Genomic DNA, 16,680 nt, shown 5'->3' with positions numbered 1-16,680 from the left:
GAGATAGTGTCTCTGGACTGAAGGACTGGGATGATGGGGGGGAGAGGGTCCAACTACAGGAGGATCACACTCAATCTCCCTGGGACACTCTACTCCAGGGTATCGTAAAGGAGGTTATGGCTGATAATGGAACCTCAGATCCAAGAACAACACTGTGGGTTTCATCCCAGTGATGGGAAGCAGTTCAGTTCCACGCCACACGGAGATCTTGGTCTTCCCCCGTTTAGCCCATGCGTGTTACGTGGGTTTCTGGGCACAGCGTGGCGCTGTAGGGGGTCATTTCTCTGGAAATGTTCCTAAGTGGTTTTATTCTTATCTCATAGATCAACACTTTTATATAAGTATAGATAGATGCTCTTCAAGAACCCATGAAATAAGTTGTGGGGTTCCCCAAGGGTCGATTTTAGGTCCTACACTTTTTAACAGCGTTGACTTTCGCAGCTATGCTGATGATACACGGCTTTACAATGCCGTGTCTCATGATGACCTTGAATCTGAAAAAAACACTCTTTTATACTGCATTTTAGATATAAAGTCATGGATTGCAGAAAACTTCAAATAGCTCAACCAGGACAGAACTGAAATGGTTTTCATCAGTTCTGAAGACAAGAGAAAGATGATTTTACCACATCTTCATACTTAAATCTTCTCACTGTGTGAGAAACCTGGGCGTACTTTTGGACTCTGAGCTAAATTTTATTCCACACATTAAAAGTGTCATTAAGACAGGATTTTATCATCTTTAAAACATTGCCAGAGTCCGCCCGTTCCTCTCTCTTGATGTGTGCTCTTATTTTTAGTCGTTTAGATTATTGTAATGCCCTGCTCTCTGGTTTACCAAAAAAGTCTATTTCAAATCTACAACTTCTACAGAAGTCGGCAGCACGAGTTCTGATGCAGGCCAGGGGGCGGCAAAACATTGCCCCCTGTTTTAAAATGGCTGCATTGACTCCCTGTGCATTTCAGAATTGATTTTAACCCTTGTGCTATCTTAGATGACCCCCCCTTACATTGACGTGTTCTCCCTACCATGACAAAGGTGGAAAGATTTCATATAATCTCTGGACAACAGTGAAGATCACAAATCATTGAAGAAAAAAGGTTCAGCGCACTAGTGGGTCTAGATGACCCAACTCCCAATGTTAAAGTGCCTAGGATAGCACAAGGGTTCAATTATATTCTTTTAAAGTATGAGCCCTCGCAGACCCTGAGGTCCTCCGGCACTCGACTTCTTGTTGTTCCAAAGGTGAAGACCAAAACTTATGGTGAGGCTTCGTTCTGCCATAACTGTCCTCGCGTCTGTAACAGCCTGCCGGAGATAATCAGGGCCGCAGAGACTCTGGAGGTTTTTAAGAAGAGGCTCAAGACCCACCTTTTTAATTTGGCTTTCAGTTTATCGTATCTGCTTATTCATTCTATCACTCTTAATACATATTACTTTCTGGATTTAATTTAATTTTATGCATAATACTATTCTTTATTTTATGTTTTGTTATTATTTATTTATTTTATGTTATACATCTGATGTATTTAATTGTAGCATCTTATCATGTCCTTTTTTCTTGTAGGGATCTGTTCTACCTGGACTTGCCGGCTTGGTCGGTGGTTGTTGCCCTGGTTGTCGCCCGTGGTGGGGCGGTTGGAGTTGAACATTGCAGCCTCGTGGCTGTGACGTGGACCCCGTTGCTGTCCCGGCCTGGGTGGGAACTGTGGCGATGCTCCTCCGCCGAGCTGTTTCCCAAATACTGTTTCCTCACAGCAGAGCCAAGCTTTTAGTTTCTTTTAGAAGTTACTTTTTGAAGTATTCATTGTGTGTGGGGTCATGGGTCACATGTGTTACCGGGGGGAAATGGGAAGGGTGGGTTGGGTTTTTTTTATGGTAATTTTGGGTATTTATTTTGTTTTAAATGTTAAAGCCCTTGGAGTTGTGCAAGGCATGAGAAGGTTTTTTTTTTTTATAAATAAAGTTTGCTTTGATTTGGGGGGGGGGGGGGGGCAGGGTTTCATCTCTGCTTGGTGCCGATAGTTCTGTTGGCTTCATGGAACCAGGACCTTCAAATGGAAGGACAAATAAAGTCAGAGGCTCCTGTTTATAACCCGCTTTTCCAAATGTGTCTCATTGTGACTTACATGTGTCTTCTTCAAAAGAATAAACACAACAGAAAATGACAAATGAAAGCATCAATAATTCAAGTCTCAACTGTTCATATTCATCATTTTGCTGTCCCCTCATTACCTGCTCTGCCCACAGCAGACTTTTACTTGTTTGAAATTTGTACCATTAGGCTCTGAAAAAGAGGCAGGAGTCAGAGCTGGGGTGGCAGAGATGAGGATGTTGAGGTTCCTTTTGGGGGTGATGAGGATGGAAAGGATCAGGAATGAATCCGTCAGAGGAACAGATCATGGTAGACGTTTTGGAGATAAATGCAGGGAAACAGATGGAGATGGATTGGACTTGTGAGGTTGGATGGAGCTACCAAGAAGAATCCTTGGAAGAAGACCAAAGAGGACATTCATGGATGCGATGACATGACAGTGGTTGGTGTGAGGACGATGCAGAAGAAAGAGTTAGATGATTTTCCTGAAGGGAGCAGCTGACAGGAAAGGTGGGCAGAGTTAATTCGGGCCGCTGTGTTCCTCCCAGTTCAGGCTTTACTGTCAGATTCCTCTGGGTGACATCAGAGTTTGATCATCACTGTCGGTGGTCTCTGTGATTTGCCTCCGGCTGCAGGATGGTCATCTGAGAAACAGATGGAAAACAGCAACAGGCTGTTGACTCTGACATGCCACCAAAACCGACACCGTCCATTTCCAGATCTGCTGAATGGGGAATGGAGAGATTCATCTTTACGTTGAAATGCTGCTAATGACCATCAGAACGATGTGAAAAATGTGTGGAATCTGTTTCACAGGAGCGCAGCAGCAACCAGATGTGCTGGTTCAATGTCCTGTGGTCTGTGTCGCCCCCTGCTGGGCTCCATCCCGATCCCGTGGCTTGAAGCCTGACCCTGATGAAGTCATCAGGTAAGAAGCAGAGTCCCCCCCTCCAGGAGTCTGCCAGCTAAAGTCAGGCCAGTCTGGTGATTTGTTCAGATATTTTTTACTAAACGCTCAGCTTTTCCTCAATATAAATGAAATTCAGACAGATGAACCTCCGGTGATATTCTGATGCCTCCAGGACAACATTGGCCCCCGATCTCCCTTACAGTTAATGTTTCATTCACTGTCACGGACATAGGTGTGTAAAATTTGTTCTTCGCATTTGACCCATCCCCTGGATGAGGGATGGGCTTGGGAACCATTTGGTGGTTTAACAACCCCCCCCTCCCCTCAATGCTGAGTGTCAAGCAGGGATGCATTGGGTCCCATTTTTAGTCTTTGGTATGACTCAGCCGTGGATTTGAACTCATGTCCTTCCAGTCTCAGGGCGGACTCTCTACCTCACCTACTGCAGTTCTTCCTGATGACTGGTTTCAATCTTTGTCACATTCAGGCTGCGCTGCCCCCCAAAACTTCCTTCAGAAAATGTAAATCAGGACTGCCCAATGCGGGTCCTTGAGATCTACCACTCTGCCCGTTTCCCAGCTCAGTGCCCCTTTTGCTGCTGAATTACCCTGATCAGGTGTGTTCTGTCAATCAGAGTGAAGAGACACCCGAGTCAGCAGATCAACAGAAAGAACTGTAGTTTGCAGATGACACAGCTTTGGTTGGACGCATCAGCAACGACATAGAGTTCAACTCCGGGCAGGAGGTGGAACACTTGGGAGAGCTGGTGCAGAGACAAGAGCCTCTGCATCAATGTGACGACCACTGAGACGATCGTGGACTTCAGAGGGGACAAACACCTCCCCCCTCCCCTGCACATCAGAGGAACGGCGGTGGAAGTGGTCATATGTTTCCGGTATCTGGGTGTGCACATCTCCGACAACCTCACCTGGAGCACCACCAACGTCAGCCCCTTTACTTTCTGAGGAGGCTCAGGCGCGCTCCTCCTGCATCACCATGTGGCACAGCAGAGGAGGCTGCTCTGTAGAGGGTGATTAGGACTGTGGGATGCAGCCTGCAGACCCCCACAGACATCTTTACCTCCATATGCAGGAAACCAGCCTCAGGAGTTCTGGAGCTGGAGGAGCTGACCCCTCCCACCTTGTTTTCCTATGAGCAATATTCCATGGGAACTATTCTCTTCAGTAAAAACCAAGTTGGACTTTGGGAATGAATGCAGGAAGAACATCTAACGGTCACTTACAGAAGACAAATCTACCTGAAGGAGAAGGAAGCTGATCTCTGAACCTCCATGGAGAACTGCAGCTCTTCTCCTCTTTCAGGCGAGTTTCCGTTCTGTTCAGATCAGAGACCAGCTCCCGGGTGCGTTTAAAGGTTCCTGGTTTGAATCCCGCAGGAGTTCATGTATGTGTTCGTGAGGCCCTCCTTTCTCCTACACACAAGCACGCCAGAGGCTGAACTGACAACAAACCCATTTTAAAACCAAAACCTTTATTGTATTTTATTTTCTGAGCGTTCACAGCAGCCAGGAATCATTCATGAGGGGGGGGCGAGTGCTGTGAGGGGGGGGGGGGGTCCACTGTGGTCACAAAGCCTTCAGACAAGGAGCAGCAAGTCTTCATCCTCACACGCAGTCTTCACTTCTTCCCTGCAGACAAAAACACTCATCTCCATCAACAGTTTTTATAGAAAAGAAAAACTTGTTTGGAGCAAAACAAATGGTAATTTTTGTAACTTCTGCTGTTTCCTGAATAGAAGGCCTAAAGCGAGGCGCTGACACGTCACGCTGCTCTCACAGCCGTGCATGCGCTCAGAAACAGACAGTAAAGGATGTTTGAATGTGTTTCCGTGACAACAACCGAGGTTTACTTGTTCAGTTGTGGCCTTTTCCTGACCTGGAAGTTTGAGCCACTTGGGCACCTTTCCCGGGTCGGTTCTGGCAGGTTTATCAGCCTGGTTGTGTGAAGTCGGTTCTGGTTTCTGTGGAGACGTTGCAGGTTCTGGGGGTAGAACCGGCTCATCAGGTCCAGCCGAGGAGCTGCTGATGAAGCTGCAGGAAGAAGGCAGAGATGTGAATGTGGAGGAGTGGGTGTCGCTTTAACAAATATCACTTTATTTGTTAAGAGAAGCCAAAGTTAAACCAAGAAATTAGGAAAAAAAAATAGAAAAAAAATGCTTTGAGGGTTTTTTAATTCAGAAGAGACAACAAATGGTGTCACACCTACACACGCACACTCACACACGCACAGTGTGTTTCCAGTTCAGCATCTGGCCGTGCATGCTTTTGGACATGTGAAGGAAGGTCTGACATGCACACACGCAGACATGCATGTGGGCCTTCATCTGTGCATACAGTAGTGCTTGTACCTGGTCAGGGTCTGGTCTGCCTGCAGGGCTAAAACAGACGTTTTCAGCAGCTCCCTCCGAATGTGAAAGTCTGCAGAGGAAAGAAAAAAAAAAAAGAAACATGTGTACAGTTGTGTCATTTTACAAAACGTCCGAGCTCAGAGGCTGAAGGCTCTTTTGGTTTAAAGCAACCAAAAAGGAAGTAAAAAGGCAAAAACCTGTTTTGACGTCAGAGCCGAAGTACAGCAGCGCTCCAGGAAACAGACCAGCCTGCAGACGGGGAGGGGGGGGATAACCCTTATCAGTTTCTACTAAAAGAAACATCACCACAATGATGGAGACCAAAAGCCTTTAGGGAAACGGAGACCCTCAGCTTCAGAGAAATCTCCAAATTATACTTTCCAAACTTCATTTAGAAAATAGAGGAAGGAACAGATGTGTCTTTCTTCATCCAGATTTGTTCTTAGTCACACTTAGAAAATGAAATCTCACACAACATGAAAAAACAGTGGGTCATCTTCAGGGCAGGTGGGGGGGGGGGGGGGGGGGGTTCTCTTACTTATGCCAGGTTAAAAATGTTATATTTAAGGCCTTTTATTAAGAATTTCAATCACATTTGAGACTTGGCCTACAAAGAAATACCCCTTGGGTTCAGTTGGGCTAGTACACATTTATATAGAACATTTACAAAACTGTGAATATCAGTTGTCCTGGAAACTCATCTCAGCCCAATGTGTGTGCATGAAGATCTTGCACATACCCCAAGTGAGGCCTGGGGTAACTACTGTACCCCAAAGTGAGAGGGGGTGGAGGTGCTGGGGGTAAAGTGAAGCAGCTCTGAAGAAATGAGAGGTCAGCCAACGCACTTGATGCAGCGCTTAGTGAAGAGAGAAATGTCACAAAATAAGGGAGAAGATCTGACCTGGAAGAGTGTGACTGACGGGTCGTCCAGAATCGTTTTTGGAGGAGCCACGACTAAAACAGAGAGGGGGAGCAGGAGTTAGAAGCAGGGAAGCAGTCATCCATGAACTCACCTGTTTCCACTCTGGACAGGTGAGAACAGCTGACAGGTTTCTGTTTGTCCAAACTGTGATTCCTGTGAGTTTGAATGGATTCAGAAAGTGCAGCTTCAAAAGCCTAGCAGACTTGTTTCAGGGTGAATGGCATCTCTTTCACCCTCGCCCGCCACTGTATGTACTGGATTTTTTCAGAGGCCTCATTGCACAGCCTGCACAATATATTGTAAATTTATTGTTATCGCAATATCAAGCTGTGCAATATGCATATTGCAAAAGACGGCAAAAATCGCAATAAATGGTTACCTTAAATATGCTAAAACAATCTTATGGATGCTTGAAGTATTTCACGAAACAAACAAATCCCTTTTTGTATTTGACCAATCGAATGGACTCCTCGACATCATCGACCAATCGGATGGAGTTCTATCATGTTAGATGTTCGACTCCTATGTAGATGTGGGTCATTTGGAATGCAATTTTTAAACTGTTGCAGTGAAATGGAAATTATGTTTTTGGTTGTTTTGCTATATGTTCATATACCGCAAGTTACATCGTCATCGCAATATTAATCACTAATATCGCAAGTTTTTCTCATATCGTGCTGCCCTAATCTGAGCCTCTATCTCTTCAGTGCTCAGGGTTTGGTCCTGTGTTGCCAGGATGAGTGCTTCTGAGTTGTCCTGTGGGGCAGCCCATTCTAGTCATTGTTGGGACTCAGTTATGGTCTGGCGGTCCTTCCCATGCAGAGGCTTATCCTTCAATGATGATCTGTCCTTTAGCAGTTATGTACACTGTCCAAACTGTAAATCTTTCAGGTATGGTTTGCTTTCACTCACGGCGCTCTCAGAAATAAAGCTTGAAGTGGATCAAACCACTTTAAAAAATACTGCTGTTCCAACAGCTGCTCATTTGGGGGCGCTATTGTCCAAAATGAGTGCAGAAAAAAAGAAAGCCTCTGATTCTCATGTGTGAAGAAACTCCTGCAGCTTCTCACTACACCACCAGACCTGGACCAGAACCAAATCTGGATCGGACCTTCCATAAATGATGCATGTAGATAACTGTACCATCAGTCAGCACTCTAAGTGTTCAGTCTCTGGAGCAGAGCAGGTCTGGTTCCTGGATCTTTAAATCTAACATGTAACTTCCATCTTTCATTGGTCTATCATAAAGAAAGGTTTTCTATTCAGTTGAACACAGGAGGAGCTGAGGAGGAATTCTTTGATATTTTGGTCTTTGCTTAGTTTCAGCGTTTGTCCCTCCATGAAACAGGCCTTATGCAGATGATCCGATGCTCCATTATTACCAGTTTAATTTACTGTTTGTTGAGTTCAGTCAATATTACACTCAATAAGAATGTAAAAGATCCTGGTTCCATCCAAAAAGCAGATGTTTAAGCTCAAACGGTTCTTTGGAAAAGCAGATGTTGTGGATACTCAGACAAACTTACACAGGTAAAAACTGAGCTGAGCGTCATCCAGGTGAGTCCTGACAAAATGTCTGACAGCACCAACTGCACAAAGGACACAAAAAAAAAACAAAGTTTATGCTTGAACAAAGTTCATTCACGTATGTGAGGGGTTTTCCTCCAGGTTGTCGGAGGGCTGCATCTAATTCCTGGTACGACAGAACTCAAACCTGTCTCCAGAGGCCTGAAGAGGCCCTGTAGGACATGTCTGTCTGGAAACTGGACCCTCAGGACCACCTGGAGAAGCGGAAGCAGAGGTTTTAAAAGAGGGTTGAGGCTTTAGATGGCAGGATGTGGCAGAACTTTGCTCACTTTGGGATATCGTTCCATCTTTTCCTTCATCTGTGCTTCTCTCAGAGATTTAGTCATGAGTGGAGCTTCTTCCATCAGTTTCCTGCAGGAGTGAGATGCATACAAACAAAAGTTGTTACAAACCCATCCAACATTAACGCACTTCATCCAGTGAGTGCCCCAACGCCCCTGTGGCAAAGAGGCGGGGCTAAGTGAACACTGATGCAGACTGAGGGGTGTGTGGTGGTCTTCACTCTTGCTCTCTTGTGCTGATGGAAGACGACGACCAAGCAGTGACCCTGTTAGGCTGTGGTTTGTGCCGTTTGACAACCAGCAGACCTGCAGTCACAGAAGACGCAGCTGGTCCAAAGCAGAGCTCCAGAAAACCTGATGGAGCGCATGGCTGAGCAGCTCCTCTGGCTCCAGCAGAACCTCCACCCTTTCATTTGACCCCACCCACCCAACACACCCACCTCTCACTTTTCAGCTGGGCGAAGCGTTTCCGCACGTCGTCCACCGTCACCTCGAAGAACTCATCAGGCAGATCTCCCAGGTCCTGAGCCTGATGGGGTCTGGAGTCCAGGTGGTAGATGAGAGGCTCCCTATCCACCGGCTGCAGACGAGAAGAAGAGAAACCTGAAGAATGCTTGTTTCTATCAGCTGAGGAACCTCACACCGCACTGGGGACAAACGAGCAGATCTGCAAATGAATGAGTCCAAACCTGAGGATGAGTGAAAAGCTGGCACTGACCTCCAAAAACTCCGGATTCTCCTCCTGGTCCTTAAGGTGAGCAGCGCGTTTACCCTGCCAGAGAAGATTCATGTTTGAGCTTTTAAGATTCAAATGAGGGACGAGAAAAGTTATATAATCCCAGCAAAGAACTACAGATGAAGAAGAGTGAGCTTCATCAGCTGCAGGGAAACTAAAATGAGGATCTATGCTCTTCTGCAAAGCTCATCTTCTCCATCAGTCTGAGATCTTCACTGATCTTGATGAAGAGGACAGAGCTACTCTTCATCAGAAGATCAAAGCCAACCATTCCACTATCTTTCAAACTCCCCGTGACTCTGCAATTATCTTCTGAGATGACTGTTATCAGTAGGATCTGCAGATGTGATGTTCTGCTGCATGTTCACCTACACATGATCTCCTAAACCCATCGGGTTCTAAAGAACACACGAAAGTTTAACAAGTCAGGCTACCAAGGAGTCGCAGCTTCTGCCAGCAGAACCCTGAAGCATCTGAGTGCAGAGATCTTTAAACTTTGGAAAACTCAGAATTAATTAACTTCATGAACTTTGTTCGGAGCATAAGGCTAGAACGGGTTTTTAGCGGGATGGCAGCTTAACATCAGAACTTCTATGAGAGCAGATAGTTTGGTTCCGTTAATAAGCATCTTCCTCTGAAGCAGGCCGTGCAAAAGGAGGGTGGGCGGGGCTTGACAGTCATCATTTGGCGCTGCGTGCGCAGCGCCAAATGATGACTGTCAAGCCCCGCCCACCCTCCTTTTTGTTCTGGTCAAACCTTCACACACACTATAAAAACTCAAAATCCCATCCAGAACGATCTAGAACCTTTGTCATCTGTCCACAAACTCAACGAGACTTCCTTTAGAAAACACATCTTTCAAATGGAAAAACACTTTTTCCTTAAACAAGTAAAGGGTTCACATGTTTACAAAGCTCTTGCTAAAAATGAGTCACTAACTATTTGTTTTCATTCCATGGTAAAACTTTATTTTCGCACCTTAAGAACTGGATTTAATTTCCGACCCAACAGAACCAGTGTCCCGGTTCCTGCTGCCCCCCCTTTTTCCCAGACCCCCCCCCACCCCCTGGTTCAGGATGCCTCTCACAGTTCGGCTCACCTTGGTGCTTGGACCGTCGCTGCCTTTTGCCTTCTTGGCTTTGGGGGATTCCACCACAGCAGGGAAACCTGTCCCCCCACCTGGACCCCCAAGGCGCTGACCCCCCCCAGAAAAAGGAACAAAGGGAGCCACGGGAGCTACAGAAGAGGAGGGCTGAGAGCTCGCCTGCGATGGTCCTGCTTGCTCCTCCTCCTCCTGAGCAGGTGGGGGAGTTTCTGTGGGGGGGGGTTCGGGCTGAGCGTCCCTGTGCTGAACAGAAGTGCTGCTCATCAGCGTGGCAGGAGGTTCTGATGGGTCAACGGGGATGGAGCTTTCAGGCGGGGCAGATGTGGAACCTTCCGCGGATGACGGAGTGGGATCAGACAGAGAAGGTTGGCTCTGCCTGGTTACCATGGCAACAGGTGTGACTGGCACAGCAGCATCTTCATCTTTATCCTTCCTTAGCAAAAACCTGGAAGAGGCCTCACATCTCATGATCTGCAGGTTTTTACACTCAGCAAAGCATACAGACAATTTATATGAAATGAATGAAAGGTTTTAAATGAAAACAAAAAAATGAACAGAATGCATAAACGCCTTCAACTGATAATGAAGTGAATAAAAAAACCACCACAAGATCCACAAACCAACTCTGAAGAAGTTCAAACTGTTTTTTAAAAACATTGTCTTCAGTCAGAGCAGCCTTCCTCTTTCAGCAGGTGGGAACGCTCACCTGAGCTCCGCTCCTCTTCCCACACCTAATGTGACCCCCCCAACCAAGCGTCCAGAAATGAACTGGCCCGTTGTTTGTTTGGGGCCTACCTGATGATGGCACTTCCTCCGGTCAGACCCAGAGATTTCAGGCTGGTCTTCTTCAGCGCCTCCTCGCCGCTCACCTGCCACACAAACAGCTGCGCTGTAATCCCAACGGCTCTGGGGGTGAGTCTGGGCTGAAGGAGAGCCTCGTACCTCGTCCCGCATGTAAACACAAACTGGGGTGGATCCTGATCCGGACAGGTCGGCCTCCCTGAACACATCCAGGGACAAAACAGGATAAAATGATGAAGACTCGAGGCCGGACCCCTCCCAGCATTCTGAGGTTTTGTTCTGACCCCATAAGACCGTATATGTGGGCATTTTGGTGGGAGATGAAGTGCAGAAATGATTTTAAAGATTTCTATGAAATGTTTTGTTAAAGCTAAAATTTGTGCATTTTGGGGGGGGGGGGGGGGGGGGGTAATGGGAGGTAGGCGGGGCCAACAGGGCTTTGAAGTTTACTTTTTGCCACCTACTTTGTGAAGGGAAGCAGAGAAAACCTCAAAATTGTGCCTGTCCTACCATCCTCATGAGAGATTCTGATCATTAAACTGTCAGATAACAGTGAGCAGAGTTGGAATTATGAATTGCAAATGTCAAAATTCACTTTATAAGAAGTTCACCAACTTACTTGACTCCACATTTGGTTGATGAGCAGAAGACACAAAACATGACTAAGCTAGAGGATTTCAATTTTCTGTCCTGTGTAAACCTGCTGGTCTGCAGCAACACTGGAACCATGAAACCAACACCGCCTGTGAAAGTCTGGACTCTGACAAACATCTAAATCTTTCCAGAAAAACAGGATAAGCTTACATTTCCACGGATGCTTCTGAGACACATCCATACCATGTCACTGATAACACAATTGGATTCAGTAAAACCCTTTCACACACCTGATGGGGGAGAAGTGGGTGATGAGCTCCCACAGACTCCGCCCACAGCCGAAGGAGTCCTGCAGCCGAGAACCGTCCTCCATCTGGAGCGCGACCCGGACCTGTGGAGAACGCAAGAACATGAGAACGCAACACAAACACACATCTGTCAGCAAAAGCCTTTTTGGTTGTTGGTGAAGACTAGAAGCAGGTCTGACTGCTTTTTGTGGAACAACGTTCAGTTTTTAGAACATAAATCTGCAACCAAATGAATCCATTCCTACTTCCTTTAGCTCATCCCCTCCCGTTGTCTCCTTATGCGTTACCACGCTTCTGTCTGAGCTCACCTGACTTTCAGCTGCTGCTTGTTTCCTGGAACTCGTCACCATTTCCAGTTTTGCGTTGTTGGGAAGGTTGGCAAACCTCCACGGCCGTGTCAGGTCCAACACTGTCCTCTGAAACCTGCAGGTGCAGAAGAGTTTCACAACAATGAAGCTCCAAACATTATTCTCAACAGTTGGGCTTTAAAAAAGACTTAAATCCTCTTTTTAGAAGTTAAACTGTTGATTCCAAAGAATTACGGCTTTGTGTTTCTTTTGTCTTTTATTGTGTTTTTGAAGTCAGGTCAAAGACTGTAAAGCTGAAGATCTGCTCCTGCTGCAGGACCCAAAAAAAGATATATCCAAAACATTTTCCATTCCATTTTTCTGTTTTCAAATCATTTGTCAAATAAAGACTTTAATTGAACAAAGACAAAACTTGCAGTAATAAAACAGGAATTTCTGCTTGAACTAAAAAATGTACAACAAATTCCTTTGAAGGAAAACTGATTTGATGAAACGTTTAATTTGATCTTTGATTAAGTGAGGAGTTTCAGGAGACCGTGGTGTTCTGCCGGCCCAGTTACATCAGTGGGTCGGGGCTCACAGTGAACAGGCCTCTAATCTCACTCCTCCAGGTTTACTCCATAGGCTTCACTTTAGAAAAAAATATGTTCTGTTTACATTCAAACAGAGTGACAAGACAAAAATGTTCCAGAAGAAAAGAAAAATCAATTCAAGAAACTTAATTCAAAAAACCTTTTCAGAAGTGATGAAGTGAAGAAGTCAGCTCTTCCTTCTGCCGCCATTAACCCTCTGTATGTGTGTGTGTGTGTGTGTGTGTGTGTATCGTTGATGGTCTTCCTCACCATGAGGGAGAGAAAGATTTCAAAGTTGTCCTACCTTTTGTACAGAGTTTGAACAGGCTGATTGAACATTTAAACATTAAATAGGTTTAGGACAACATCAGGTCAGAAACAGGCTTCAGATTGAAAGATGATGTGGATTCAAGGGCAGAAGCTTCACTTTGACCGTAATCCTCCATGTTTACAAGATTCTGGGGAAGCTGGCCCACTTCTGGATTAAATCCAGTCTTAAAAGAAAACATTTCAGGAAAACAAACTCACTTCAAGCCATATTCATCAGGGTTGAAACCATTCTTGCCACAGACCTCCTCCAGGACCTGCAGACCACACGGAGAACAGGTGAGAACGAGCGGATCTTTCATTAGAACAGACTTAAGACTGAAAGTTTACATCTGGCATCAAAGCAATAAACCAAAATAAAACAAATCAACTTTTAACTTACCACACAGATGACTCAATTAATAAAAGACATCTGAGAAGGTATTCAAGAGAACAAAACTAATTTAGGAGTTTCGGGTTTTTAGTTGAGAAAAAAAAACTCTCTTGGGCTCTGATTTCAGACAAAAACTCTCTTTTAAGGATGTTCTTACTTTAAATCCCAAAACGTCCTTTATTTTTAAGGTTAAAGCTTCATGGTCACAAACAGGACATGACATCCATCCAACCATTTCCTAACCCACTTTATCATTGTGTCACAGGGTTGCTGGAGCCTATCCCACCTACCGCTGGGCAAAGGTGGGATTTAACAAGGACCAGTCACCAATCTGTTGCAGGACCACAGAGTGACGCATTCACACTCGCATGATGTATAAGGTACTTTAGAGTCACCAACGACCCTAGGAGGCATCTTTTTGGACTGTGGGGGGAAACTGTAGAAAACTCCCATATTAAACTGCAACCTCCACACAGATAGAACGCAGGAGGGATTTGAACCAGGACCTTCTCACTGAGAGTGCTGACCACTACACAAACGTGGTCGTGGTTTTCCAACACACCAAGTGAGTGAAAGCAGGCCAAAAAACGGATACATCTTTTGGTAAAATTTGTAACGTTTCAGTTTTTTGCTTCATTTGGTGGTTGTCCAGATATCAATCTGGGCAGGAAACGTTTCACACTTTTAATAAAAGGTTACGTTTCAGGCATTAAACTGCTGCAAGTTTGTCCTACATTTACATGAGATCATTTATTCTTTTTTATTTTTTTTTCAGTATTATTTATTATCAGTCTAAGGCCTGCTGTCATGAGCAGGTTGGCTCTGAACAGGTGAGTCTGACTCCACTACAGAAAATGTTTGGTCACCGGCTACCTCCTGTGTTAGCCGCAGATGCTAACTCACAGGAGAACTGCGCGCTCGTGAGCCTCTGACGGGGAAAAGGAGCCAAAGACAGAGCACGCGCTCCTCACACGGGCCTCACCTGAAGCAAGGGAGAGTTTGGCGTCACTTTGACGGCTTGTCTTCTCCCGTTTGGAGTCAGAACCGTTACAGTTGAACCACTGGCTGCCATTGTTGTTGTCTGTGACGTCACAGCGCACGTTTAAAATGAACTTTATTGAGAGTGGGCGGAAAATGAAACAAAAGAAAAAGAAAGAAAAATGAATACATATTAAATAAATGAGAAAAAAAATAAACATAATAAACGAATAAATAAATGTGTGCAAGTATGTTTCATGTCCCTTTCGTTCAGTGTCCTGAAGTTTTTTTTGTGTTTTTTTCTCAAAAGAAACTTTATTAACAACTGAGATATTATACAAGGATCAACAGTAAATATATAAACTACGTTACCACGAAAAACAATCACCATTGCCTAACATAAAATATATATAGAACATAGAAGAAAAGAATTAACATAATACAAACACACACACACAAAACAAAAAAAAGAACGTAAACCTTCCACAAAGGTTCATATTTGTTAGAGGTTCTCATTAAGTTTGTATTTCTGAACAAAACTAAGTAATTTCAAGCCATTTTTCTTTATTATATAATTGAGTGATTGAAAATCAAAACAGAGATCTTTATGAAATGTAATAAGAAGTGGTTCGGTCTTCAAAAATTTGTTTTTATGAATATAAAACCTTTCTTGCAATATCAGGACATTAAGAACAATAATTTCTGGTCTCTTAGATATTACCACCCCGAATAAAACAGTTTTTGCGTCTAAATGAACTGGCATTGCAATTTTTGAAGAATTCCAAAAGCAGAACTCTCCCCAAAATGTTTTAATAACTCCACAGTTAAAGAATAAATAATCCACAGTCTCAATGTCATTTAGAGAAAAACTGCAGCCGTTCTCTTCAAAGACAAAATGATGTCTCAAAAATTCCTTGGATGGGTAAATATAGCTAATTATTTTAAAATGATTGCATTTTACTTTTGGTAAAATAAAAATGTTTAGTTAATTAAATTTGATCTTAATTCAATTACATTTTCTTTAGAGAACTGTGTAGGAATGTATTTTGTTGTGGAAAAGTTTGGAAAAGTTCTTTGAAAAACAATCTTCGTATGAAGCTGTTGGCAATTCTGACTTTGTAACCGGCTGTCCGTCCAAACAGAGAGAAGGAAGTTTTACTGGAACTTTATTTTAACAATAGATTTTGTGATAAACAAATCAACTCAGAGGAAAAGTTTTGATCACAGCTTCATATTGTTTCCGATCCAATAATTGAAATTTGGAATACAAATTTTCAAACGTCAAAATGTTTCCAGAATGATCCAGTAGATGCAGAACAGACCACATCCCCTTAGTGAGCCAGTTATTGTAAAACAAGGGTTTGTTTCTTCGTAACACATAGCTGCAGTTCCAGAGAGGCGTGATGTGCAGACTAAAATTGTGCTTATAAATTAGTTTCCAGTACAATACAGTGTCCTGCAGTTGAGTCATCTGGACTCGTCTCCTCCTGTAATCGTCCACTTGTCTTCATCAGTCTGATTTACATTTTTTGAGCCTTTGTGTTTTGGAAGTGCAGATAGTTTTCTCATGTTTCTCAGTATGAAGAGTTCAGGTCAGCGATACTGATTTTTTTCTCTTTGATATGGAGCTTAGTTAACCCTTGTTTTATCTTAGAAAGTGTGACCGTGAATGTTTTGTACATATATGTAAATAGAAATATGCGCATCATCAGGTTTTGTAAAAAAGGGTGGGAGCAGACACGATTTCTCTTCAACCCACTCCTTTTCAAGCACATTGTATCGTTTTATGTATTTTTAAACCACCGTGTTTACATTTGTATTGTGATTGATATAAAAAAATAAACTAAAATAAAATAAACTAAAAATTCAAAGCTTTTTCTGGAGAAAAAAATAAAGTTTTTTTTTGGTTTTTTTGTTTGTCCTTGTTACATTTTTAGCTTGTCAGAGCAAAATGATAGAAAAAAGTCCAATTTTCTGTCAGTGGTTTATTAGTAGGATCATATTAAACCACATCCTTACCTTCTGCTGCACAGCAGTGTTTATGTTGTTTATAAGTTATTCAAGTATTTATTTGCCTTCACATGTATATATTTAAAAACAATGGACTCTATGCCAATGCTGTGATGTTTTTAGAATATAATACAGTTTTTTATTGACCCAACAGAGGGGATATAACTTATAGTAAAAGGAGAAAAAGGATGAAGACGCACTGAAGTCTTATGACAGAAAATGCCGTGTTTGATTTGACCTATTTTTAATTCATCAGCTGCAGCAGGATTTTATTTGACGCCGGTTGTATTTCATTTTGAAAGGAACTTGTGTCAAAAGTGAGGAAGAAATTAAATTTGTTTTAAATAGGAAACTATATCATAGTTCTATTTCTATAATTGCAAGTGTTTAAAAGCTACATTTTCT

At 43.6% G+C, this 16,680-nt stretch overlaps 1 protein-coding gene across 1 annotated transcript; it reads right to left on the bottom strand.

Annotated features, from left to right (window-relative positions):
* Positions 1-4,480: 4,480 nt before the first annotated feature.
* LOC101172137 (ASPSCR1 tether for SLC2A4, UBX domain containing) lies at positions 4,481-14,461 on the bottom strand. The gene is made up of 17 exons (XM_023959849.2): positions 14,270-14,461; positions 13,116-13,171; positions 12,016-12,130; positions 11,690-11,790; positions 10,947-11,004; positions 10,800-10,873; positions 9,999-10,449; positions 8,882-8,935; positions 8,604-8,743; positions 8,152-8,233; positions 8,010-8,076; positions 7,822-7,884; positions 6,275-6,327; positions 5,571-5,622; positions 5,374-5,443; positions 4,902-5,056; positions 4,481-4,654 (listed from the first exon to the last, which is right to left on the bottom strand). The coding sequence occupies exons 1-17, from the start codon at positions 14,357-14,359 to the stop codon at positions 4,644-4,646; spliced, it is 1,692 nt and encodes a 563-aa protein (XP_023815617.1). The 5' UTR covers positions 14,360-14,461; the 3' UTR covers positions 4,481-4,643.
* Positions 14,462-16,680: the final 2,219 nt, after the last annotated feature.

Source organism: Oryzias latipes, chromosome 1 (genome assembly GCF_053564925.1).
Source record: "Oryzias latipes strain Hd-rR chromosome 1, Olatipes_Hd-rR_3.1".
Lineage (NCBI taxonomy): Eukaryota > Metazoa > Chordata > Actinopteri > Beloniformes > Adrianichthyidae > Oryzias > Oryzias latipes.
This window is presented reverse-complemented; position numbering and strand designations above follow the sequence as displayed.